At 41.2% G+C, this 27801-nt stretch overlaps 1 protein-coding gene across 9 annotated transcripts in view; it reads left to right on the top strand.

Moving 5' to 3' along the window:
• foxn3 (forkhead box N3) overlaps positions 1-26228 on the top strand; it is a 75654-nt gene extending 49426 nt beyond the window's left edge. For 8 of the 9 annotated variants that reach the window (XM_066694821.1, XM_066694814.1, XM_066694817.1 and 5 more), the window contains 4 exons: positions 747-814; positions 19276-19338; positions 20069-20177; positions 22553-26228. In XM_066694821.1, the coding sequence (XP_066550918.1) occupies positions 747-814; positions 19276-19338; positions 20069-20177; positions 22553-23102 (790 nt within the window). In that variant the 3' untranslated portion in view covers positions 23103-26228. The remainder of the gene's footprint in view (positions 1-746; positions 815-19275; positions 19339-20068; positions 20178-22552) is intronic. The other variant, XM_066694822.1, reaches the window with a different exon arrangement.
• Positions 26229-27801: the final 1573 nt, after the last annotated feature.

Raw genomic sequence — 27801 nt, 5'->3', positions numbered from 1 at the left:
TTCTTTTGCCATTAAAGAGCCGAAGCTGCCTGGTCAAAAACACATTTGTCTTCTTTAACGAGACAGATACCTTAATCAGAGCTCTTAGTTAAGCGGCTTGATATGGAAAACATGCAACTTGAACCACGGTTTCTGTCTAAGTGATAAAGGCATTAGATGTCATGTTAACCCTTTTAAGACGTATCTAGAAGAGAGATCTGTTTTTTTTTTTTTTTTTTGTCATCCATAGGAGCTTGGGTTGTAAGTGTATTTAGTGGGATCGCAGCTGTGCTTTTCACGTTCATTTTTCATGAATGAAAAACAACAAGGGGAAAAAGTCCATTAGTCAATTAAAGCAGGCCACCGTTGACCCAAGAAACACAAGCTTTTGTCAACACAGCTTCGATACCACAGATGCCTATGTGCAAGATCATCATGGCGGATTTTATGTGTATTCCATATTGTTTCAAAAGCCTGTCAACAATGTACTTGCGATAGACTATGCTGTACATAATTCCATGGGTCATACAATAAAAAGAAGAATTTGTAGTCTGAATGCTGGTGTTTTTCGATTTTTCCCTGTGAATCCAATTTTTTTTAATGCCGAGTGCTGCAATTAATATGTTTTCTGGAGCAGCCTGTTGTCCTGCATCCCGGCTGCCTTTGCAATGACCTAACCCAAGTGTTGTCTTCCATGTGTGCGTTGGAGATGTTGCTGTGTTGGAGCTCTCCAGGTTCAATGACCATCTTGTTCTGTCTCTTTGCAGCATGTCAAGCCCACCCCTCTGGCCAGGGAGCCCTTTCTTCCGAAAAAATGGGGGAGTTCTCTTACAAGGTAGTGTGAGCCGACGCCACTATGATACGACGGTGTTTGTGAACTCTTCTCGGTTCGAATGTTTGGGGTGCTGAAACCTGTCTTCTTGATTCACTTCAAAGCTACTGAAAAAAAATAGGATCTTGTTTATTTGCATATGCTGTTTAAGTAAAGCTTTTCTGGAACAAAGGCATTGTGTTCTGCACCTGGGTAGATCATACAGGAGTTCGGTGAGTGGGTGTCTTTTATATTCGCTGTTGTTTAAGGTCGTGCAGTATATCTGAAGCAGTTCTTTAACACATTTTTGGATTTTGGCAACATATCCTCTGTGGATTCCCCCCCCACCCTCTCTCTCTCTCTCTCTCTCTTGCGGTAATCCTGAGGAATCTCTCTCTTCCCATGTATTCATGTACATCAGCAGGCATTCAAATAGGAGCTTATCTATGAATCACCATTTTCCAATTGTCACTTGACCAGTTCATCAGTATGCCGGGGCTGATGTGTGGCAATATTAAACGGCGCGAGCAGAACTGAACGTGTGCGCTGTTCGGGAGGTTGAGCAGCTGAAAATTCATGACATTTCCCATCTTTAATGAAGTCGGTTTTAAAAGTGTGAAATCTACAGCTTTTGGAAAAACACCTTCCGACTTCATTCAACATAGCCGAACAAAAACACGAGAGAGAAAGATTGGACCAGCATCTCAGACATTGCTTGGGAGTTTATAAAGTAGTGGTATTTGAAATAAATATATGTAATTGTCTAGTGTTTTATTTATTTTTGAGAGTCATTTAAAGTAATGCGTCTGTACGTACTCTGTACTTATAGCATTGCTCACTAGTGTCCTATCAAGTCATTTTTCTGAGGTTTTAAAGATCTGAATAAGTGTGTTTGATGATTTTGTGATGAAACACTTTCATACATATTTTTGTTCGTCACAGAGACTTGAAAAATGCTATCTGTACCTCAAAATGTAGTTTAGCCGCTACGTGTATGGCAAGTCAGTGAACATATTTAGTCAACAAGCTCATTTAAACTGACTTGTGGGGTCTGGCTGTAAGGGATTTATTTTTCTCATTATTATTATTATTTCTTTCCTGTGCGAGCACGCGGACTGTTAAATTGACATTCATTTTCAATCACAGTGGCTTTTGAGGACAGGCAATGTAATAAATCCACAAGTGGAAGTAAATAGGTACATAAAAGGGTATGGAGTGAGTCCTCTTTGTTCTGCTGCTTTAGTAATGGCTCGGTTACGGCGCTGAAGAGCTGCAAATGAAGCCACCTCTGGTATTAGTAATCCGCCTGAATAATGCACCTGGCACTGACAAAAGCGCTCGCGCTCGCCACTTGAACTCGACCTTCTTGCCCATCTTAATGGCTGCCGCTCCATCCTGTCGTCGATTTGCTCGAGAGATCTTTCGGGGGCGAGAGCGGACTCCTGAACGAGGCCCGTAAACATGACGTGACGTTACCTGTTCGAAGTTGCCATGGCACCGTGTGTTGACAAGTTAACAAAGGTCAGCTCGACGGTTGCCATGGCTCCAAGGAGCACACAGGTGTATTCAAACATTTCCAGAGCGCCTCGTTTCAGATATCCTATGCCTTTTGATATCCAGGCTGGGAAATGTCAGATGGCAAGGAGTTAAAAGCTAATAGTCAAAAGTGAAATGTGTATAAAAAGATGATCCCCATTGTAGAAATGGGGCACCTTATTCTAAAGATTGATCCCAAACTTAGATGGGCTTAATTTGTCATACCAGAATTTCGATTCAGGAGTTCTGTGTGTTTAGTTGGATACCTATAAAAGTAATCTGAGGAAGAATGTATATTAATTAATTTAGTAATGCAAGGCTTCAGGTTACATTCAGCGCTTTTAAGTTGCTCTCCTCTCCTCGTTTGCATTTAGAACAGGATGCTGTCATTTTAGGTGAGTTTTTCGGTTTATTTTTTGAAAGGCCAGTGGCTCTTGTTATAGAATGAAATGCTGATTAAGTATTTTCCTTAACTATCTGCCAGGTCTGAGTGGTTCAGTACCACAGGGGCTGTAGACCAGCAAGGGGTCATAAATCTGAGGCCATAAAAACCTGGCTACCACCTTGCATGTTAGACAGAGTATAACTTATTTCTGTGGGACTTTTTGTTAACTGTTCATTACGGGCTCCCGAGGAACTGTAATTGGGGATTGCAATTCTTTTACACTGAAGTGTGAAGTGAATTTAAGATGCAGCAAGATGTCTGATTATGCCTTTCCCTTCAAAATGCTATCGATTCTCGGTGTCTCTTAGTTTCACATAATCCTAAATTGAATAATTAGTAACTAAACTTAAGAAGTAAGTTTTCTTTGCAAATCCATAAGGGGTTAGGCATGATGGCAGGATTGAGGACTGGAATGTAAAGTTAAAAAAAAAAAATGTCCCACTAAGTGTTGGATTTGTTTATTTTTACTCTTAACAGTAGATGAAAAATTATACTTGATCAGCAAGTTTCCTCCTGAAACATAACCGGCTAAGTGCCCTTCTTGTGTTTTTGTTTTGATTCATCGCACTGGCAGGAACCAATGAGTTAAGTTCCCCTTTTCACAGACCACTCAGCAGGTTCAATTCTGTTTCCAAAACATCTTTCTCTGTGTGCGTTTTATAATGGCAGGCAAAAGACAGCTGAGGGGAAAATCTGTGATGGATTTCAGCACAGAACCGCACAAACCACACGCACTGTGTCTTTCGCAACAGTGTGTGGCTGCAGTCCATTCCCATCCACTGGATTGTAGCTTGAACCAGCACTTTAGAGAACTGAGTTAACGCACTGAAATCAGTGGTAGTCAAATTGTACACACACCTTGTTATACCTCGCTTCGATCAACTGAAAAAATTAACATTTAAATGTATGAGACTAGAAAGAAAATGAAAAAAACACAGCCATATGCAAGACATTTACATCAAAATACTTAAACAAGTAGAGACTTGAGATAGCACAGCCAATGGGTCACGGCAGAAATACCTGTCTAATTGGCAGACTGCAGTGTTTGGAACACTTTCTTTCTTGCCGAGATATTATCTTTGTGTAATCGACGTCGTCAGCCTTGCCAGAGCACCTGTGTTGTTTAACTGAAGTGAGTGTGGGAGAGACATCTGGTGAGACCAAAAAACAAACAGCTTGTGGTACAAACAGACTACTAATCTGCAGGACTAATATAATTAACCCGGTACCCGAATAAAGGAATGTCTGCACACGGCATGCTTTTAACTTTCCGACTGCTGGAGTTTGATATCAGATGGGTTTGTCTGTTAGTACATCTGTTTCAAGAAAATGCTTTCTGAAAGTGTGCATTTCACTTAACAGTTGGAGTATACTGTATAGGTTTGTGTACTTGTTTCTAAATAGTTTTTGATAAAGCATGTTCACTCTATTCTCACTCTCACCTGCAGTCAGTCTCCTTCATTTTCACGTAGTTAAATATCTTACACTATTCCAGTATCCACAGATTGTGGGAATTCATGAGAGAGAGGTGCCAAAGTGTTGCCCTGAAGTAGTGTTAGCTGTTGGTGAATGGGAAATGCTCTTGATTGCTGGGTGTACTATTATTATCTTAATGGGCCAAATTAAATCACAGTCTTCAAGCCCCTTAAGTGTATCCTATGGATTCCAAGAGCCATCACATTTTTCAGCAGATCTCTTGCATTTCAAGGGTGGGGGGTTAAAGCTTTTTCCAAGGATACCCTTCAAATGGAATAGTACTCCTAATGAACAGGGATTACAATCTGCAATACTTCACCACTGAGCAGAGTACTTAATGTGTCGTTGAAATAGCAAGGTTTTACCCAACGTACTCTCGAATATCTCTTGGAATGATTACCAGATTACATGTGTATTATTTACTGAACTGTTTACTTTAGTACTTTTAACTGTGCAAGTGAATGCATCTCCAGAGCTCAATACCAGCTCCATCTGCATCTCTGGACATTTAACAGATACAGAAATGTGGATATGACCGCCTGTATCGCTTTAATTAGAGTGATTTTAGTTTTAAAAAAATTGTGAAGTTAAATCGCAACTCAGGGTGTATTTTTGAAAGAGCGTGAGATAAAATTGAATCTTGGGGCTTACAGCATTGTAAACATGAGAAGTCTTGCATGTGAATTCAAACAGTGAACAGTGGGAGTTTTTAAAGTGTGGAAATAGATATTTTTATTTTATTTAATAGAATTCAATCTAAATAAGTATGAAATTGAATTTTGTAATAATAGGATGTCTAAAGTATGCATTTTTACAGTTCTTTCCAAAATACTTTAGAGGCGACTCCCTTTATTTGTTCCCCAGCCTTGGTAATATGAAGCCATACCTTTGGCTCGGGCCATCTTGACATTGTATTCTGGCCGGAGTCTGCAGTCAGCAACAAGCAGAATTAAAGAAAAGATAAAATCTTTGCCAAGCAAAATAAGATATAAAAGCAGATTTAATAAGGGATTACTGGGGAGATTTCTTTCGGAGGGCCTGGTTTCTATTGCAATAAATGATAATGTTCCTCTGTGATCTGTCTCGAGAAACAAACCGCTCTTCACCTCTGACCTAGTTAAAGCAGGTCAGTGATTGATTTGGGGATTTTGGAGGCACTCTTGACATTTCCATGAAAAGTGATACAGTTCCTTTAAGAGAATCCAGATAACCCCTTCCCCACTCCTGTCCTTTTGTTCAAAGAGTGAGAAAGCTGTGACTTGCTTAGAAATCATTTACAAACACAGGCACTGGAGGCTTTAATCAGACAAAGGGATTGAAATAACCCAAGTTATCAGAGTCCGGCGCTTTTAACTGTGGAACAGTACAATGACTGACACTGCCTAATTAGTTGATGATATTGATTTTTGTGGCAGGCTTCGAGAGGGGCCTGATTATAGGCTTGAGAGTGGGGTCAATTACCTCATTGTGTTTAATTGTTTTAAAATTTCTGCTGTAGTGTAATGACCCTCAACAAAGAGAATCGCTTCTGTATTATTATAGAGCCCATCGAGCTTTGTGAGCAAACAAATCAAACCGATTGCTGCGTCTCGGCATTGAATTAAAAATAAATAAAAATGAGACTGATATAGAGGAAACATGCCACTACAGGTCCATACTGTGGACTGATTCTTGTAGGTGTAGGTGGAAGAGCAGATATTGCTCCTGGGGTTTTGTCACTGTACTCTCTCAACTTTTTAAAATGTACTTCTTTGTTTGGGTTTAAACAATGGGTGATTATTATTATTACTATAATTGTTATTATTATTTTAACCTGACCTGTATGTGTCTGGCTAAACAAACACAATACTATGAAGTGTATGGATTTTAATATAATTGTGTTCTGATACGGCTCTAATGCAGCCTAATGCGTTTCTCTCTGCGCCAGGGCGTCACGGACAAGGTCAGAGACGGTTTATTTAAAACCACAGTAATTGATTGTTAACAGATGCATTATATCATAAAGATGCCCAACTGAGAAGATGATACAACATTAGTGCCCGTGAGAACTCTGTAAAGAAAACCTTAACCTTAACAACATCACTCGATCTTCCCTCCCGAGGCCCGAAGGTGTACCCAGCTGCACACGCGGAGAAGCAGAGTCACAGTAACCTTCCCGAGCGCAGGTTTGGTGCAGAGCAAGAGACGAGAATAACTCTCTCACGTGTGTTTCCTTTCATGAGACATCCTGGAGCACATTTTTATAACCATTCCTTTTTCACCCCTCTCCTTTCAATCCTTAAAAGGATGGCACCTTTATATTGGCACCATCACGGTAAAACACTTAGTTTGTGCAAGTGAAGGAGATGATTTGAAGAAGATAGAAGTAATGTCTTTGCTCTCCGCCCTGCTGGCAGTAGGTTTTCTTCTTTCGAAAACAAATGTTCCTGTTGTGTTCTGTTAAGCACATTAGTATTCCTGAAACCATTACATTTCGTTTAGAAAAATGCACAATACGACACTTCACTGGGATACAATTAAAATGGGTTCGTTTTATTACATTTTGTTGTTGTCATTTTAATTATGAATGTTGTGTGTGCACGCAGTCGGGCTCCTTGGTGTAGTTAATGTTGGTGAGATTCACGTGTCATCCAGGCACACTTCTCTCAGTATCTTTGGGCATAGATTTATCATGGCTTTTGCCTCTGCACTTTGTGGAAGAAATTCATTATAGGAAGACAATAGCAGCTTCATTTTCAAACTCAAAAGAGAGTCCACACCTGAATATGAACTCAGGAAACAAGGTCTTTGATAACTTTGCACCTATATTAATTATTCTCAGTCATTTAATTTAAGACAATAACATTTTAAATACATTGTGGTATGCATGGTGACATCCGCTGTTATTCAAACGAACTCGTCAAATGCTGCTTTCCCCACTTTATTTCAAAAGTGTGCAATTTAAAGGAGAGCCATGAATCATTTGGAACGACTGGTTACATGTGCAGCATCAAGCAATTGGAAAATAAGCTGTAGATATTCGGTTTGCTGATGCCGGGAAATTCTGGATTGCAGATGTATATTTAGATAAATAGTGTCGGAGTCTTCCATGGTTTAAAATACAATTTCAGTGGTGAAATTGAATTCTGCTTGATTGTTTTACAAAGAAGGCAAGCCGTAACTTTTTGCAAGAACAAATTTACAGAAATGAAAGAGAATGAACGGAAGTCCATATTGCACTCTGCTTACGACCTGCTTTGCCGTTATATATAGTTAAATTTTAGATCCTAATTTAGTGATTTATATTTACTTATGCCTTCAGATATAACCGGTGATAAAAGAGGCTTTCTAACATAATTGGGTTATTAAGTTTTTCTAAAATAGAACCCTGCTGGTATGTCAGTCTGGCTCTTAAACTCTATGGGGTATTGATTTAAATAGGGGGGAAAATCTGGTGTATTTTGAGCCTTGATGCCGGATTTTAAAGCGTTTTAAACAACCGTCTTCAGCTCATTTCATATAACCATTTTGAGATTATAGATGGCTTTAAAGGGTGGATTCTCCGTTGTGTTTTAAAAGAAGCACACCAGCGTCCTAATCCAACAATTAGAAATTCAGAGATTAGTCCCTCTAAAGGACTCGTGGAACACAGTTCTGGATCACTTTCAGTAATGCTTTTCATTCCTCATTATTCTCAATTTCTGCAAGTGTGCGCACTACAATCAGTCCACTGCATCCTTCTGTGCCGGTATTAAAGCTTCTTGTATCTATTTCCCTTTTGTTCCAGGATAGTTATTTTCAAAAGATGTGACTAAAGCTGCCATGTTTAGTTTTTTGTGTGCTAAGCTTCTGCATTCACTGCAGTGACCTTAACTAACTGTATTCTTCAGAACATGGCATTACATACATCAAATCAGACCTATCTAGGAGCCAGCTTAAGTTGAAGTAAATCATCAGATGTTAGCCTGAGCTGCTCATGCCGGGTAAAGAAATAGGTAAATTAACCTTGAGTGTTTGTTTCATGTCCAGTTCTTGCCTACACAGTCAACAAAGAGTGTACATTTAGATATCACAGCATGGCACTTGTTTCATAGTGTTCTTTGCGTGGAAAGATCAACAAACACGCTCACGTGGTAGTGTTTGTTGTCTGAAGTGTGCTGTGAGTTGACCTGCCTGTGCAGTCTGTTAAAGAATCAGTGTGTAATTGTTGTGGGGGGTGTCCAGGGAACGTCCCGGCGATCTGGGTGTCCCCACAGGTGAAGGAAGACTGGCCAATCCCTGCTGACGGGGGTCCCGGAGAGGTCAGACGAGATCAAGCCCTGTTTCTGGCTGCTCAGTCGATTTCCAGTCGATAATCCCCTCCAGAGGAGACCTCGGGAGCAGACGGGTCTACTTTTACACTCACTCACTACTTCTCAAGCATGCGTGTATCTGAAATATCCAGCGTTGGTCGGAAGTATGTTTCCCTTTTTTCATTATTTATATTAGGTAGTCTCTATAAATTGCACAGATGATTATAAGTGTGTTGATGTCACCTTTCTGCGTTCACGACATATTGCAAATCTGGATGTTTTTGTTGTTGTTTTTTTACCTTTTGAGCTTTCAAGATATGAGTCAGCAATGTGACTAAGAAATCACATTTAAATGCCCCAAAATAGCGCATTTTTATTGACGGTAATGAACTTTGGTTGCGTCTGGACGAAGCCTTTTCTCGACCGCAAATGCAGTCTTTGGCGGTCGTTACGGGGCATATGCCAGTTATTTAAAAGACAGGACGATGATGCTGTTGTCCCTTGACCTGCAAGTAATTGACCTCCACATTAGAATATTTTCATAATGGCTGTAGGCAGAGTGCTATTTGAAGTTTGGCATGTCATCTTTCATCAGTTCAGCGCTCTCCGCAACGTATAGACGTAGCTTTCAGAAATGGCCTTTTAAATATTAATTCTTCCCCACGTTGTTGAGTTTAATTTAGAAAGTGACATTTTATAATACATGCAGATAAGGGAGAAGTTCTGTGAATTATTTCAAATGGAAAAAACAAACAAGAAAACATGTTTAATATGTAGATTTTGTATTTTATTGGTACAAATTCTAGCTCCCCGATTAGGTAGGTAGCCTGTAATGAAATTTCCATCATTAAGAGCACGGAGAATCTTGGTCTTGGCCAGTTTTGCATGATGGGTTCAAATAATACAAGAAAAGGGAGAAAGCTTTATCTCTGCCCACTCAGAATACAAAGAGAGATTGTTCTGCTTTCAGATCCTTTAGGGGAAATGTCTGCTATACCGATTGATTTTGATATTTCATTTCTTTTTTAGAAACCATGAAACCGTGGGTGCAAATTGAAATGACTGACTCGTACTGTACATATTAAGTTCTGTGCAGGATGTTAAAGGTTCAGCGTCGCTCCGATTGTGAAACGGTCTTCGGTGTTCCCAGCTTCAAATTCAGCATTTTCTCTTCAATAATTCCACAAATACTGAATTTCCTGGAAACTTCGCAGAACGTGTCATTAAACTTGACCTTAAACTTAAACACATGCACACACACGCCTAGTCACAGACAGACACGCACACAAATATTTATGTATTTAATTTGTTACACATAAGAAAGTATGTTCTGCTTCTGATATTTATGGAGATCAGTCCTCCCATGTTTAGACATTTGTTCTTATTGTAAACGGTATTAATTCAACTGCAGTAAGGGCAGTGCTGGATAAAGATATTTTTCATTTTCCCTTTATAACGCAGACCATCCCTAAATCCCTTCTTAAGTGCAGCAGCTGAATATTATTATCTTTGCTTTTAACTATTTTTTGTAATGGTTTCAGATATTCCCAGTTTGCCTCCCCTATATCAGGTGCTTTTCCATTTGTCTCCCTCTCTCTCTTTTTCCCTTCCCTGGTTACTTCTATAAATAGCTGTTGAAGTCAGGGCTGTGCATTGTAGTGTGCTCTGTGTAATTTAACACTGCCTCCCTTTACACAGAGAGAGAGAGAGAGAGAGAGAGAGAGAGAGAGAGAGAGGGGAAGGGGGGGGTTTTCACAGCATAAATACAGCATACAATATATAGAAATTACTGTACTTATAGCATTATACATCTGGTTACTGTTACTGGCTGTGTAGACACTCCAGTAGGAGTATATAGTTATGTTCTAAAAGGCAGCATTAAGTGCAGAATGGTATTTCCTGTTTTACCCTGGTGATGCATGATATACTACTCCGAAGTATGTGAAATGTGAGTGGTTGCTATGGCAACAGAAAGCCTGGCTAAACTGCGGAAGGAAACTGCAGCCGAGATGCCTTCAGAGGGGAATCGACCGCAACAATGGAGAATTCTGCTTATTAAAGACCACTTCAATTATTAATCTGCAAGAAAATGCATTTTTGTTTCCCCACAAAAACCGTGCATTTAAAAAAATAAACAGGAGCTAATTGTTCTCTAACGTCGGCCAATACGATTAGGTTTTTTTTTTTTTTTTTTTTTTTTTTCCTTAGCTAATCGAGACTTCAAACCTATTTGTCACCGGCGGCCTTCTGAACAATCACCTCCGTCTGAAATACGAACTCTGGCCTGACTGGCGGTCTTCGCTGCAGTTATTCATGAACACCTGCGTTAACTCCAGGTAAAAGGTTTTTATGTGCGGGAGAGTTCGGCATTGAGGTCAGTGTGGATAGAGCTGAGGGAAGTCGTAATCTGCCGCAGCCCCACAATCGGAGGAGTTTGGGACGTTCCAGTGAGTGGCATCTCCACAGCCACATGACCGGTCCACCGTTTGTAAACAAGTGTTATCGATTCCAAAGCACGCTCCCTCTGCGCTTTAAATAACTCCGTCGGATGCTTTTGTTAGTGCCATGGGTTTCACGCTCCACTGACACACATTGACACCGAGCCAGAGACACACAAATATCACCCTTGTGTTGCGAACACGTATTATTTTACATTTTACATAAAAGACGTGTAACCGCAGTGCCCTTCGTTTTGGCGTTGGCTGACCCAGAGGGGACGCAGTGGAGGAAACGGAATTGATCTTTGCACAAGGTGGCTTTTGTTATCTGCGACTGCGAGGGATTCATTCACTTCTGAACAAAGCCCTCGATCTGTGTTATTGTCGGTGAATGTAGGTTAGCATGGTACACAACGAGGACCCTCTCTGTGCCTGGCCCACCTGACACACTGGCCTTCCCTCCGTGTTAGAGAAATCAACATCCCAGACCTGCTACTGTCGAGATTTACATCTGTACAAGATTTACAGTTTTATTTTAGTGCAAGTTGACTTCACCGTGTGGAATTACACAGCTGTTTGATGGTAAAGTGGGCCTGGATTGAGAGACAGTTCAGGGACTTCGTGTGTGTCTCACATTGTAAACCACCTAGCTGGGTCATTTTCAATTGCCTCTACTGCTGAAGCATCATTAATGTCTCCTCATCCAGAAACATGAACAATCCAGTGCGGATTTAAGAAACTTCAAAATGGATCACCGGCATAGCTTAGAGACTCAGCATGCAGCATCTCATTAGGGTTTTTATGTCGTTTTTAGGAAATCAAGCCTCCGGTTTCTCGGAAATATATTATCGACCTCTGAACAGCTTTCCTAATCAGGTGATTATGTAGCGCAGTCCGTACAGATGCGGGCAATGAAACCCGCCCCGCAGCGTGACGTCACTCCTGTTCGCTTGGAGCGAGATCCTGCCGGATGGCATTCCTGTGTGGAGCCGCCTGTGAAATCCGAGTGGGACGAATTCAATTCAACAGGGTGTCATTCGGCAGAGATCTTCTGCTCTGTTTCTCCTACTCTGGGATAGAAGGCAAATTATTGATTTGAAGGGCTCTGTCACTAGAAGTATTTCGGGAAGTCTTTTCGTGTAATTAAGTTTAGAATGAAATGGCAGTGTTCTGAACACCAGAATCCCTGTCTAGATCATTATAGAGATGGTAATTGACCTTTGGTAGTTTTAATGGCGAAGCTCTGTTTAGTTTTGCCTGATTGCTCATATAAACCAAGACTTCTAAAATAACTGGGGGTTAATGTTGGCTTAGTTTGTTTTGTTTATAAATTGCAAAATCATGTACTTTCAGGCATTCCTTATCTGTTATAAAGCCCTAAATGAAAAGCCTGTTCCCTGCTTTACAGCTCCTGCTTGCTGTACAAACAATACAACTTTCTTATTTATAAGTCTTTCATTTGCTAGTTTTTCTAGATATGGTATAACAATTATTAAGCAGCAGTGGACTTCAATGTGAGCTTGAAGACTAACACTTTTTTCTTTTAACCTCTGAAATGTTGTAAACACTGATGCAGACCGTTGAGCCGCACTCAAGGCTTTGTAAATACCCGAAATACTCGACCACAATATATCATCGGTCCCACACACTTTATATGCCTAAATCAGAGATGTGTGCACAGTTCTTCAGCTAAAAAGTTTTTCTGGCACAGTGCCTGCATTTTTCTGCATCGTGCCAGAAAAAGCAGTCAAATGTGAAGAAAAAACTGGGAAAAAAAGAAATGACCAAAGTGATCTGCACTTCTTGCCTGTCTTTTGAGTAGTCATTTAGTAAAGAGTACCGCCTGGCGTTGATACAGCCCACAGTTTACCTTTAATTAACCTCCCACACAAAGAAAGGCTGCATTGTGAAGGAAGCAGACTCTGAACTTGAGGAAGGTCTCGCAGTTCAAGTCCCTTTGAAGGATGTACAGTACTTTAGGTTGTTGCCGTTCCTGTGGCAACCGTGTAAATAGACCTACAAGACTCAGAAGAGACGCCCTCTTCAGAGCGCGTGTTCACACTGCGGCCCTCAGTGTAGCGTCTGCAGACTTGCGCTGTCTGGACTTTGAGTGAACACAATGTGAGACGGCATGTTTACGATGTGCAGAGTTATAAATGTTATCACTACTCTTTCGTATTATGAAACAACACTTTGGTGCCATTGTAGAATTAACTCTTTTCATGCCAGTGTGCATTTATGTCATGGTTTAAAGTTGATGATGCACCAATAAAGCCAAGGAAAAGCAGCCACACCGAGAGTTCAACAACAGGTGGGATTTTTGTGGGCTGCAATGAGTGCAGGTTTATTTTTATATTGTGTCTGGCTTCTAGGAGAAATGTGTAAATGGTGTCCATTTACACTGTAACTTTCACCTTGTTGGGAAAACAAACACTGACGTGTTATTTTAAACTCTTGTTTTTCTCGAATGTCTTTTGTTTTTGGTTTCTGCTTAAACATTACTGAAACTTGAGTATTTACAGGAAAGAAGCAGAAGTACTGAGCAGAGTCTCGGCATTTGTTTTTTTAGATTTTTTAAATAGAGAAAGGGATGAAAAATAATTGTAAAAAACCCTTTGTGGATCTCTAAAGCGTGTCTGGTGAAAGATCTCACTGCAACAAGAGCTTAGAAATTGATGGCCACAGTGGAGCAGTTTTATAGCCATTGTGTCTGAGGAATGTGTGTGTGAGCGTCGTGGAGCACTACATTTCAAATCCTCTTGTGGCAGACCGGGGTATTGTTCGGATGCACTGGCACTAATTCTGCCTAATATTGTTATTTATCATATAGAAATATTTGCTCTCAGATTGACTTCCAAATCCAATCTCTGTACTATACTTCTTCTGGGAATAGCATTAAGCTCAATGCATAGGCTTTACTTGGAGAACAGCAGGTGCTGCGATTATATAGTGGTGGGAATTTGTCATCCCTGCTTTCCTTTCAGTGTCATAAAATACAAAATTGAATGACTAAAGAGATAAACCATCCCCGTCTGCATTAACCTACAAACATGCGGCGTCCCCTTTTAGAGAGAAATGACCGGCCTCTCATGACAAAGTTTTTTGTTTTGTTACAAAGCAAGTTTCAGAGCGTGAGACACCGAAATCAAACGAGTACATCTGTATCGTTGAAGTTGTCCGTTTGCTATTCACTCGTACGGCACTTAATCTTCATTCTCTAGCCGGCCGTCTTACTTTGGCTTTTGGATGATCTAATATTTACTGCATAACAGGGATTTTAGTTTCTCCGCAGATGAGTCGGGAATAATTTGTTGTGCAGTGGAAACTGGATTTAAAATGAGCAGGATTTCCATGCCACGAATATGTATGAAAGTATGAAAGAGAGAGACAGGAAAAAAAAGAAACTTGGAAAGAGAAAATGTTTTCCACATCATTCACCTTCTTGTTTTTGTATTTTCTCTATCTTGGCATTGAATCACCTGATCTGAGTTGGCTCGGGCCAGCTCCAATTATAGGTACTCCCCCACGTCTAACTATTGGAAATGCTATAGATTTAATTTCTGTAATGAAGACATGGTAGCAGGGAAAATGTTTTCATTTGGAAATTTGTATTTAAGTACATTTAAATTGTGTGTGTGTGTAAGTAAACAATCTTCTGTGGCAAGTTTCTCTTGTACCAGACTTGCTTCCAAGACATGCAATTCATATTTCATCTCATCCTTTCAGAAGCTACACTGATTTCTCATTGCTTATTAACTCCGTAAATTGACATTGACTGCTCATTTGAGAGATAACATCCTTACCCGATGCTGTAGCAGTCTAAATCTCTTACGGTTCTGTGCAGTCCACCACTATCCTCATGTAACCTAGAGCCATTATAAATATTTAAGGTGTATTCTTATCAGACAATAACTTTGTCATATTTTTGTTTAATGCATTTATATTATTTATTCATTTTGTTTTATATGAATTATAATTATCGTTTTATTCTTTACACACCAAATACAAAAATGAATTTAAGATCTTCCTGTCATAGAAAGTGGTTTGTTACATTTTGCGATCTTTTCCCCCACGACAACGATGTCACATTATTGGAAAAAACACGTCCTGTTACCCAGAAACTCTGCCATAATAGTAATTTGGGAGGATATTTGCCACTGCAGCATTCTCTGACCTTCAAGACTGAAGCCCCGAGGTTAAAGTCCAATCAAGTATTTTAGCCCTGAATAAAAATTAGGCACTGCATTCACCGGGGCCAGCACCGTCACCAGCACGGAAAATAAAACCCTTGTGACATAGGCTTTCTGCCCTGAACCCCACAATAGGGGTATTGAACAGAGATGTAAATGGATTTCAAAACCGGCACAGAAAAGGTTGTCCTGGCGCGGAAGATAGCGTTTGATGAGGAATCGCTGCTGTTTTACTATTATAAATAAAGAACTCTTCACTCACTAAAGCCAACCATCCGTGTTATAGACCTGAATGTACAAATTACACACCCCGAAGGTCTGTGTTTTATTGTCTGAATACAATGGCCAAGAGCACTCGGAAAGTACTTCTGTCAAAAGAAATTTCCTATCAAGGAGCCCTTTTAGTATGAGCACTTATCTTTACTCAGTGTCAATAAACAGATGTTCCAAGAACTGATTCCCCCCCACCCGTCTATGTCCAACCAGACTCAACTGAATTCTTTAAAAGCATTTTTTTTTACTGGGGTTATATAATCATTTAATCTTTCCCTGCTTTACTTTTCTGTATTACTCCTTCACAAAAAGAAACGGTTTAGATGTTAAGATTGTTTTGATCCTCATTTTGATTTGGCTTTGTCTGTGTTGTTGTGGTGGTGGTTGCTGATGACGGTGTCTCATTTAATCTCCTACAGACCATAAAGTAAACCCTGTAATACAAGACAAGGGTCTTTCCCATCCTTGTTTTTAGTTTTTTTTTTTTTCCATTACTAAAGCTCTTGTATTGTAAGTGAGTAATGCAAGCCTTTGGATGCACCAGTATACGTGATACTAAGGAAATTTGTTTTTTTTGCTGACCTGGGAATAAGCAAATGCAAGTTGTGCACTATGCTGTAACTCCAGCAGAAGTTGTGGAGGAACAGCAGGCAGCTAGTTGGAAGAGTGTTTGTGCCAAGCCATTTATTAATTAGGTTACTGCAGAGAACTACTCCAGCATGCTAAATTGCTGACTCCGTTGTTAGCGTTAACACTTTGTGTTTGTTTCATTCCTCTGGTGATTTACATGTAGGTCCTGTACTTCCCCGTGTGGAGTACCTTATTTCAGACAAGAAAGTTGCCTCTTTTAAACTAGTTTGCTTCTGGTGCAGACACCCCTTCACTCCTACAAGACCTTTGCTTTCTGTCTGGTTTACTGGTGCTTACTCTCTTTCTGGTGGTGTTTTGCTGCTGATTTCTTTCCCCCATTACTAGCAAGACGATGTCTTCTGTGATGTACATTAGTGTTTGTTTGTCTGTTACTTATTTTGAAAAAGAATGAGAGATTTTAAGTTTCGAGTCGATTTGATTTTTTCATTTGAACAAGCTTCAGCAAAAGCAAACACATTTTTCTTGTAGAAATGTATCACACAGGCCTGCCAGTGTATATTTTACCCCCTGGTGGACAGTTCAGAGCATTAACCATACTGTTGAATTGGTTACATGTCATCTGTTACATATGAGGAGCTATTGAACAGCTACGTGTTTATGGTTGCTCTTGGGGGGGAGGGGAGGGGAGGGGGGGGACAGCAGATGATCGCCGTTAATCTGAGGTCAAAGGGGACGAATGCTTGGCATCATGTTTCCCGTTTAGTTTAAAACCGAACTGTTTCTCCCATTGTCAGCATCTGTCAGCAATAACTGTCGTCTTCAATTTGGGAAGATCTCCATTCTCAACACATCCTTCTTCAGAAGAACCAGGGGCTAAATCTTTCAGTGTGTTGATGGAATTCTGAAAATGTCCTTTTCAGTCCCGCTGGCAAATTTCAAACGAGAATTTCGAACGAGAGAGAATCCAGACCCTTTAGCATCTCGTGGTTTGGTGTTAATTTACTACTGCATTAAGTAAAACCAATTTTTAAAAGCATCCCAAACACTGCATGTTATTAATTATTCTTAGGTTTGAGTGTGAGCTGAAGAGATGAGGGGTTTTAGATCGGCTGTGAATCTTGTTGACTATAGAAACATAAGTTGTAAAACTTGAATGAATAGTCAATGTTTTCAGACTAGTGATTAATGTTTATTTTAATGAATTCAGTGATTGATAGGAATGTCAAAAAGCTGTGGTTTCATTAGGTTTGGAAGGGTTTTTCTGTGGCACCACAAGTAAAACAATAAAATAAACATGCAAATTATACTATACTTTGAATGGACCAGGATATCAAAGTGTGCTTTCACTCGTTTTTTGTTTCACATCCCTCGTTTAAAGAGAAGGGATTAGTATAAAAAGAATAAGAGGTTCAGCATTAAAACACAGTCCAGGACAGAGTTGTGTTGTAATGATGATAATGTTGCTGGAGCCATCTGCCCTGATTATTAGTACGCTTCACAGGAGTAGAAAAGCAGTCCAGTGTGCGCGGGCCAGAGCATCACTCCCTGTGGAGACGGTGCAGCGACACTCCCAGGGGCAGAGGGGCCCTCGGGCAGCCCGGCACAGACCGCAGGCAGCCGGGAACAAACATTTGCCACAGATTAGGGACCAAGCGGCCGAGAGAAGAGCCGAGGAGCTGGCTGTCCCTGAGCGTGGCTCCGGTCACGTCCAGCGCTCTCTCGGGGGATGACATTGTTCACTTTGGAATGCCTTGAAAGAAGGAAGGGGAAGGGGAGTCCAGATTTACTAAATCTGGAGTGTAGCTTCTTGGATATTTACAAATGCTTCCTTGCGACTATTTTCATTTCATTTCTACTGAATGACTTATTTCTGTATTCCTGTATTGTCCTGGGGGCGCTCGTCCCCGCGTGGCAGGATTGCACTTGTTTGCTTAAGCAGTTGACTGGCAGTTAATCGCCCAGTCAAGTCTCCCCTAATCCAAAACTGTCACGATCCGTCTCCCTCGGCTTTGTGTTGACAGACTTTTACTTTATAGACCCTCTTTGGCACCTCTTTTAACCAAAGGGAAAGCGAGAGTGTGATTTCAAACTGAAACGCACAATCTCTGCCAATCTGCATGACCCCATTTTCAAATTTGACAACTGCAGCTTGTTTTTTCGCATTATTATAACAAGCGCAAAATTTGAATTTATTTTGTCGGTTACGATTTTGGTAGACAAAGCATTTAGCGTTTTGGGATAGTATCCTTTTTTTTTTTTTTTTTAATATGGATTATTTTCAGTTTGGCCTTGTGCGACGCTAACATTATAGAGACGCATCTCAAATTTTCACTTTCCCGGAGTGATCCGCACTGGGCGCTGCGCTCGCCCGGCCGGGGCACGAGGCAGCCTTGTCATGTGGCGTCGTCTCACCTTCGTGGCGTGCTGCCCTTGGGGCGGCCGGGACGCGGTGCAGGACAGATGCTCCTTTCAGCTCGTTCAGGCCTGTCGCTGACTTGTGTACCGTCGCCATGGCAGCAGGGAGTTTCCATGACAACGATGCTCACTGCCTAATGGGCAAAAGTGTGTATGAGTGCAAATGGGTAATATTTTCCTTTTTGTAACCCGCCATCTGTTTTAGATTAGCCGCCGTCCCGTGGAACGCTGTTACACGCAGTCGACAGTCGGCTGAAAAGGGTAGAGTAACAGGTGTTGGCGCAATGTGTCGTCTGCGCCGGCTGCAGGCGGAATATTCCCTTTGTTTTACCCCGTTCGGAGGCTTGCCTTGTCACAGCCTGGCTCACTTCGGCGGTTTCCCCTCGTTAACAAAAGATTAGGATCACTCGTGTGCCTGCCTTCAGCCCTGGTGTCTTTATTTAGTTGTATAATTTAATATAGCGAGATCTAAAAATAAGGTTTCTGCAACGTGAAACATAATTGCGCTCTGGTACTTGGGGAACATTTATTTAAATGTATATTAAGCATGAGCAAGCCATTGACGATGACACAAATAGGAGATGGCAAAAGTATCCCCCTTTTATAACCTGATTAAAAAGATAACGACAACAAGAAAACAAGAGATGGTACATCCATTTTAATCTGATGAGACAGAAATGACACGACATATTTATGACAGTTTAATGGTCAATTTCACTTCCCTTGCCTTGTCAATATAGCTCACTGTTAGAGGACATAATAAATAAATAAACAGAAAATCGACTCCACCTCAAACACCTTTCCCAGCAGTAACTGTTTTTTAAGTCCAGTTTTCCTTTGCATTTCTTAGATCCTGACATTGATGCTGCCGCTACCATGATGCTTTTGAATTCTCCTGACCTCCCAGCTTCTTGTGAGTACCATAGCACTGGAGCTCCAGTCAGTCTCCTGGAGAACACAGAGACTCCGAGGACAGTCAATCAAATGGAAACTTAAGAGCGGGCCGAGCTTCACAGTATCTCAGAGCACAGCCTGAATAATTGTGGTTCTTTACAGAACAATAACGAAACATTTACAACTCGCCTAAACCCCACCCCTCCTTCACAATGGATTCTGGGAGTATTTTACCATCCTATCTCCGAGGTGTAATATTCACGCGTCAGATGCATCCGTTTCTACTACAGACTTCTTGAAAAGGTTCTCAGGGCACGAATTCTTTCACGTGTACTCCTGTCATCATGTGCTGGTGTTTGTGTGTTTCAATACAGACAAGAAAATGGTTTAACTCGACCACCTACTCTCCGCTCAGCCGTTACAAAATGTTATTTGTAGGTGGGCTTGAACAGTTTTAACTCATTTTCCTTTGTAAAGCTCTTCACGCGCTCCTGTCGGTCTGCCCAGCGCAGGTATGGTATAAAAGATGAGGTGTTGGCCAGTGCCTCCAAAGTGTGGTGCATTCTGGGACCTCTGTTGTGGCTTTGTAGTGAATCATGAACGCCAGGTTTAATGTGTGCTTTCACTTCCAGGTGACATGTTTGTGTGTGTTGTGCAATCTGCTGAGAATGAAAGAAAACAATTTGAAATGTGTGTGATTGGTGCTGTGGTGCCTGTGGCCTCACCGTGCCTCTCCTGCTGTCCCTCAGTCCCGCAGGGCGTCATCCAGAACGGCGCACGGATGGTGAACCAGGGGATGTTCCCGGGCATCAGACCACTGCCAATCAATCCCATAGGAAGCCGGACAGCAGCGATGAGGCAAGTGTGCATCAATTACATCCTCCTATCGAGCTCATGAGTCCTGCTGACGACAGGTTGATGTATGGTCTGACCTTGGGACACAGTGCCGGGGGAAAGGGAGGTCTGGAGGTTTACTTTTGCGTGATTTTGAGTTGAGGGTAGGAAGTGCATCTCCAGTGGAGTTAACCCTTTAAATTGTACTCGGTTGCTCATCAGGTATGATGAGGCGGACACAGAATTGATGAAAGAGAGCGTTATAGAGAATACAAAAGTCAAATGTATGTTTAGCAACACCATGCTTAAATAAATGTATCCAAAACGAGGCGGCGCAACTTGTCAAAAAAAAAAAAAAAAAAAAAAAAAAACACGTTGTAAACCATCTCATTAGCAGTGAATGTTTTCTTCTGGAACCATTCAAATACAATGTGATTTCATGAAAATAAAAAACACTGGTTTGGCACTTAATTCATCCTTCAGTGATTATAGACGTAGCCGGTTTATGTTGTATACTTTGAAAGAGACGAATATAAATGTTAAAAACAAATCCTTATGTGATGCTATAAAAATGTTTAGATGGGAAAATTCTTCTAATAAACCTGAAAGTCATCTTAAACGATTGTAGTGTGTAAAAGATGATTAAGCTTGGACCATTGAGACTGAAGAACACAGCATTAACATATAACCTTTAGTGCAGAAGTAGGTACCAGTCTAGATCTCTCCCTCCACCTGACACTGAACACGTTTTACATGGTGTGGACAAGAACCGACTGAAATCAGCCTTGTTTATTGAAATAACCTACGAGCGCTTTACTGGTTCACTTGCAGTGGGAGCGAGCTATGGATCATATATTATACACTTGTCCAACGTTTACAGTTTCAGTTTGAACCACTCTGCCATTTGTTCTTCTCCAAGGCGCGTTTAAAAAGGTGTTTATTAAACGTAGGTCTTTTGACATAGCTGAAGTTGAGCCACATTGCTGCCTGTCCAAAGACCTACAGATCAGGCTGAAAAGCTCGAGTGAGCGATGGTGCCCTCCTCGCGCCCTAAGCTAAGGAGATGCTCTCACTCGCCAGTGCAGACGCCAGTGCCTCCCTCCCTCCCTGGCCAGTCTGTCACAAGTGTAGGATGTCACTCCTTTAGAGAGATCTCCGTTAATCTCATTTCCCAGGTTATAAACCTGTTATTATTGAGCAAGTTTCTCAATTTGAAATTAATTCTGTGCCACCCAATTTTCCCCATTACTCTTTGTCTACATTGATCCCAGTGGATTTGAGTTTTAATTGTCTAATTAACAGGATTTGTCCAGGGTATAAATTGGCATCATCGAGGGCTGATTATTGGGAATGTCTCCTTTGACAGTCCTAGTGCTCGTTAGGTTTAAGCAACTGTTTCAAGTCTCTATATACAGATATCAATATTATACTTTCCCCTTTAAATGAAACCTTATCTTCCTAGGGAAGAAGACAAACTAACAACAAGGGCAATGTGAGGAATAGTTCTCACCGTGCTTAATGCAGAAAACTCTTGTGTTCTTGTTAATCCTTTAACTTGTGAGCTTCTCCACACATTCGCTCAATACAGACTAACCGCAAAAAAGTACATTAGTGGTGTGGAGGGACCGGAGAGTTTCCCTGTGGGCGATACCAGCAAAAGTTTAAACACACTTTTGGAAGAGGAGAAGTCTCCCCTCCAGCTACAGAGTGACTTCTGTGAGCCGTGCTTTGTGACAACCGTCACCCTAAAAGTGCTTCACCGGAGCCGCAGTTTCAGTCTATTAGAAGCTGCAGCCAATTGGTTCCCCTGCTAAGCGTCTCGCAGCCTCTAATGTCAGCCCCTGCCGCGGGAAGCCAACTAAAAGTAAATGCGCCCCGTTCACACACAAGTGAATGACACTGCATTTAGATATTAATTATTGAGTGCAGTTTTCTTTGCCTGCTGTGCACTGGCTATAATTCATGAGAGATAAATGCAGGAAATAGACAGACTGTCAGCTTTCAGGTAAATTTTTGTCAAATCCCAAAATGTGGTTTAATGTTAACTGCACAATTTCCTTAAAAAAAGCAGTGAAGCAGATATTTTCTTCGGCATGAGATCTGATTTGACTGAGACTTTTTTACCTTAATTGAGAAAGTGTTCTTATTTATTGCTGCCTTTATTTATTTGAATCGGTTTATTCATCCAAAAGAATACTTTTATTTGAAAATATGTCTCCATTCTATTGTATATTTATGGTTTTACTGCTCATTTGAAGTCTAAACCGTGTTTTATACTCATCAGACCTGTGCATTAGCAATCGGACTGTGGCAGCAGACTATTTATATGGGATCGCTTTCTGACAGGATGAGTGAAGCGGCTCTGTGTTGTTAACCCCGTCTCCCCCGTCTCCCCGCAGGAGCGTGCTGGGAAACTGCCGGATGCGCAGCGACAGCGAGCCTTCCTGCGGGTCCCCCGTGGTCAGCAGCGACCCGAAAGAGGATCACAACTACAGCAGCGCCAAATCTTCCAACCACCGGAGCGCCTCCCCCACCAGCAACTCCACGGCCTCCTCTGCCGACGACGTGTACGAGTTCACCGGCAAGGGCGGCCGGGACGGCAGCGAGGCGAGCGAGGGCAGCCTGCACAGCAACGAGAGCCACAGCGAGACGGAGGAAGAGGACAGGAAACAGGCCAGGAAGGAGTCCAAGGATGCTCTGGCTGACAGCGGCTATTTGGCCCAGCACAAGAAAAGGCAACATTTGACAAAAGCGAAACAGAAAGTGTCCAGTGATACTCTGCCCCTAAAAAAGAGGCGCACAGAAAAGCCCCCAGAGAGCGACGATGAGGAGATGAAAGAGGCCGCCGGGTCGCTCCTGCACTTGGCGGGGGTCCGCGCGTGCTTAAACAATATCACCAACAGGACGGCAAAGGGGCAGAAAGAGCAAAAAGATTCTATGAAAAATTAAGACTGAAAAAAAACATCAGTTTTAATAGAATTTACAATTTTTGTTTTTCAGGACATCAGGTGAATTCTAATGATTTGTGGCAATATCAACAATCACTTTGTTTTCCTATCCTTTAGATACTGTTTTTGAGGGTTCTTTTGTTGTCGTTTTGTTGAAAGGAGATTAAAGCCATAGCAAAACTTTTTCTGATGCTCAGCTAATTTAGGTACACCTTTTTTGTTTCCTCTTTTTCTTTCCTTTAAATTTTTTTTGTCGACTGAGTAGAGAGAGAGCGAGAGAGTTGGAAAGAGAGAGAGAGAGAGAGAGAAGTCAGCCAAATGCGTGTGTTTCTCTAATTGGCAAATAGGATCCAGGTGGAATAGGAAATTACAGCGAAGTTATTGTGGAAAGGACGAATGAAAGAAAACAAACAAATCTGTAGCAATCTCCCGGTCTGTAGTGCAGCCAAGAGCGACGCTGGAGTTGGAGGGAAACTGAGCCATTTCGACGTGTTAGTGCTGGGCGCAAGGAGGGGATGTGTCATGTTTAGTACTGTGGATATTTCGGTTCGGAGATATTTGCAAACAGCACTATAGCGAGTGTCTTCATCGGAGGCACTCGGATGAGATAGTGCCAAAGACAAGGCCTTGGTTAGCCAGCGATGACAATTGCACTTAATTCACTACTGTGTTGTCACTGTGGCGGCTGTCCTGGGACAGCCAATCTGGGCCAATAAAGGACTGAGTGCCAAGGCAGGGAGGCCGCGGGTAAAGATTTGGTTGCTGGTTATTGGTAATCGTTTCAACCATAGAATTCAGTCTTCTAGAAATAAAGAAAATTATTTAAAAGCCATAAGCCGGATCTTTTAGTGCAGGGCGTGCAAAAAATAATGATAATTAAAATGTCTTCTAAACTGCCTTTTATTTTTTTAAGCAATTAAATTAATGAATTGAATTACAATCAAGTGATTAAAAAATAGTGATAATTCATGTGGAACAATGATGATTATAATAATAAAAAGACCTCGATGGGATAAAAGATGCTACAAAACCTGCCAATAGTATTATAGCGACAAAAAATATTTAACTGACTGTGGAGTTTTTAATTTACATATTTTCTGTTTGTTTGTTTGTTTTTTCTTTTCCTACCCTCACAATGAAATAAGCAATTTCATCCAGTCAGGATAACACTGTATAAAGGTTACAATAGATTTTTGTTTTCTCTTAATTTAACCAATGTAGCCAGCAGGATTTTTCCAAATCGTGTTGCATGGGTTCTGTAAACAAAAAGAAACTGTTTTTTATTCAAAGTTCATGTAAGGTAAATAATGTATTTAGCATGGAGCATGAATTATTTTCATATAAATATAGATCCTAGAGAAAAGGCAATGCCTCTAATTTTTATGCCCATAGGCCTAGTTTTTTTTTTCTTTTTTTTTTTTTTTCTTTGTCTTTTTCCGTTTTTGTTTTGAAGCAGGCTTTTAAAGATAAACCTTCTTCAGGGACAAACACTGACTGTTGGGAACTTACTCTGCAATATGAAGACTTCAAATTTCGGGTAGGGCTAGAATGATTAAAATATACTGCCTTTGTCTGCACATTCAGCCCACTTCTGCTTTTCAAATGAATAATGTTCAAATGTCGAGGTTTTTGATCTGTTTGTGTTTTAGCTCGGATATTCGAGGAGAAGTTAGTAGTGAGTGTAAACCCTTCATGCCTGCCTCCTGTTCGAACATCGATGTGTCCCGAGACCGTGAGCGTCCGTGCGTATGTCACACCGTCCATCCGACACGCCATGTTCTGTTCTAGTTGCTGTGCTTTCGTTTATTTAATGTTGGATTTCTGCGTTGTTTACTCCGTGTTTCTTGTCAGCCTTCAAGCTAGTACTGTTCAGGTTAAACTGTCAGTATTATTTACTCTTGAATGATTATAAAAACTGAAGTTTTGGAGTGCACACGATGGTATAAACAGCCACATAAACGCGCCAGATTGCACTAAACTGTTCAATCGAGGATATTGTCTATTTCAAGGTTCAGTGCCAAAGCCTGTAACATTTAATTATTATTATTAGTCATAGTATTATTTAAAAACCATTATGAATGAACGCTTGTCCTGCATATCAGCCTTAGTCATACTGTTATTTGTGGATGCTCCTTTATTGAGTCATGTGACCACACTGCCCCTTCCAAAAATATTGCTCTCGATAGAGGAATAAGGAGAACTTGTGATATGAAAACTGCAATATGTCCACTGCCCCGGGTTCCATCATCTTAGACGTTCAATGTGTTGTTTCTGCTAATCATATCAATATTTACACTCCATTCCGATTGGGTGTTCAGGATGACCGCGTTGTCCAGCATTGAGAGATCCCATGATCATTAGGACAAACCCTGGGTCTTCTGCTGAGCAAGTGATTCTCAAATGCGAGGAAAGAAACCCCATACGTTTGGTAGCTGTTCAGTGGCACGTGGTTCTTTGTGAGATTAATAAACCACCCTTTGAGTAACCGCTAATGCCACCAATAATCAAAGCGTCTTCTCCCCTGGAAAACATGGACAAATGACTGCCTTCCGAATCCAATCGCCGGCCCATCGACTCACACTCACTACGTAACTGATCCTTTAACTTCATGTTGTAGTAATGATCTGAAAGGGGAGGGAATAAAAATGTACCGGAGAGAAATTAGTGAATTCAATGTTTATACTAGCCAAGCAAATAATAGTGATAAAAAGGCCAATTTGTTTTCTGTTTTTTTGTTCTGTTGGTATTTAAATGTAAACTGCCATTTTGTTTGTTTAACGGAGGTTTGAGGAGGGGAGAAAAGCTAAGGATTTGAGTTCTTTTTTGTTTGTTTTGTTAAGAAATGCGCAGTCTGAAGGCATATGCATTCAGCCAACCTGTCTGAAATAATAAAAAAAGACCTGTCAATATGGAGGCATACTTGCATTCTATAATTCCTTGATGTGTAATCATATTGCCAAAGACAAAACTATTTCATCAATTAATGTAAATATCACTTTGTCCATTACTATACAAAAACGTTTTTTGTTTTTTTTGTTTGTTTGTTTTGTTTTTCTGAAACCTACCATAAAGTTTCTGTGATGTATTGTCTTCCAGTTGCAATAAAAAAAAAATAAGAGTTGCATAAGTTGAAAAGTGGTTTATTTGTCTTGATGTTTATTTGGGAAAGATTAATCACTTCATATGTTCCCTGTTTCATATCCCATTCGTTTCAACAGGTGATGTGTTGTGGAGTCCTGAGACCGCAGTGGCCTCCCATGTTTGGCAACGAGTCGGAGTTGTGTAGCTCAACATCTGGACCCTGCTTCCTGACGCAGTCACAGTGACTGTGCCGGAAGGAGGGAGGAAGTCCGTGTTTCAGCACATTATTACACAATATTTCTCTCTTCTCATTTTGTGTTTCCAAAACCAGGGAGGGAAAGTTTAATCAAAATGTGCCAGACGTTTTCCTGAAAAACATGACAAAGACCGCACACTAAAGAGCGGCAAAAGCACAGTACAGTGGCATCGGACAGTCACTGTTTACTCATCCCTGTGCCACAAGATTACACAACAAATGCAAATGCAGTGTTTGGCCTGAGAAGAGCTGGTGTTGGCACTGTCCCTCACATGTTGAACTTAAACAAAACCAGCCAAGAAAACAAACAAATCGAGAGAGAGAGAGGGCCTGTGTTTATAGTGTTTCCTTCCTGTGTGGAGCGTTGACTCCATTATAGTCCAGCTGTGTTAATATGTTTACCCTGCATTGTTCATCTACAACATTAATGTCCTAAAAGCATCATTTACATCCGAACAAAGACAACCTGCGGGGAAGTGAGGTGTGACTCTGGAGCAGAAAAGCCCTTTCAGAGCACCTTGTTTGCATCACCTGTATAATTCATCGTTGCCATTTAAAAGCTGTACCCCAGACAGAAAGGCATTCATAATTAAAGGCAGATCGTCTTAATCACAGGCCGCTGCGTTTCAGAACGCTGCCACCACACCCGTGGCCAACTCTGTTGCTATGCAACCACAGCACAGCACAGAGAAAAGTGCGTTGTGTGTGCACAGAACTTCCACAGGCGAGCGCGCCCGCCACGGGCCTGCGCGGCAGATACTGAGCGGCTGCTGGATACACCATGGCTTTAATGAGCTCATTTAAATATGCTATTAAAGATTAAATATTAGGAAATGTCAACTGTGGCCTTCTGTATGGTGTAGATATGTGTTGCGCTGGTGTCTTTGTTAGGGGATATGGATGTTTATCTACACAATTCAAAGGAACCCACCTAGTCCTGATTTTTGCCTTTCGATATGTTCTAAAACATGTTTTTAAGAAGGGGTAGCAGTGTCATTTCAATGGCCCTTTTCTAAATGTGATTGCATTAACTCTTCTTATTTGCTGTGTTGTATTCAGTTTGTATTGTGTAGTTTAGCCTCTCCTACACACCTTACCGGTCGCCTGTAAATCTAGGGGTATGTGGTGTGTGCCACCATCAGTCCAAACCCATAATGGTTTTATTGGGAGAATGGTTCTGCTGTCATTGTGTGAGGGCTTTGTGTGGCTTTGACTGATTAGTCCTGTGTCTCGTGCCCAGCAGGTGGACACAGAAATGTAGTGATGTCATAGTGAGGTCAGTGTTGGGTACCGGTGCCAAATGGCCTCCCATTGCAGTGCTGTGTGTGTGTGCGTGCATGTGTGTGTGTGTGTGTGTATTTGG

Source organism: Amia ocellicauda, chromosome 21 (assembly GCF_036373705.1).
Source record: "Amia ocellicauda isolate fAmiCal2 chromosome 21, fAmiCal2.hap1, whole genome shotgun sequence".
Taxonomy (NCBI): domain Eukaryota; kingdom Metazoa; phylum Chordata; class Actinopteri; order Amiiformes; family Amiidae; genus Amia; species Amia ocellicauda.
This window is presented reverse-complemented; position numbering and strand designations above follow the sequence as displayed.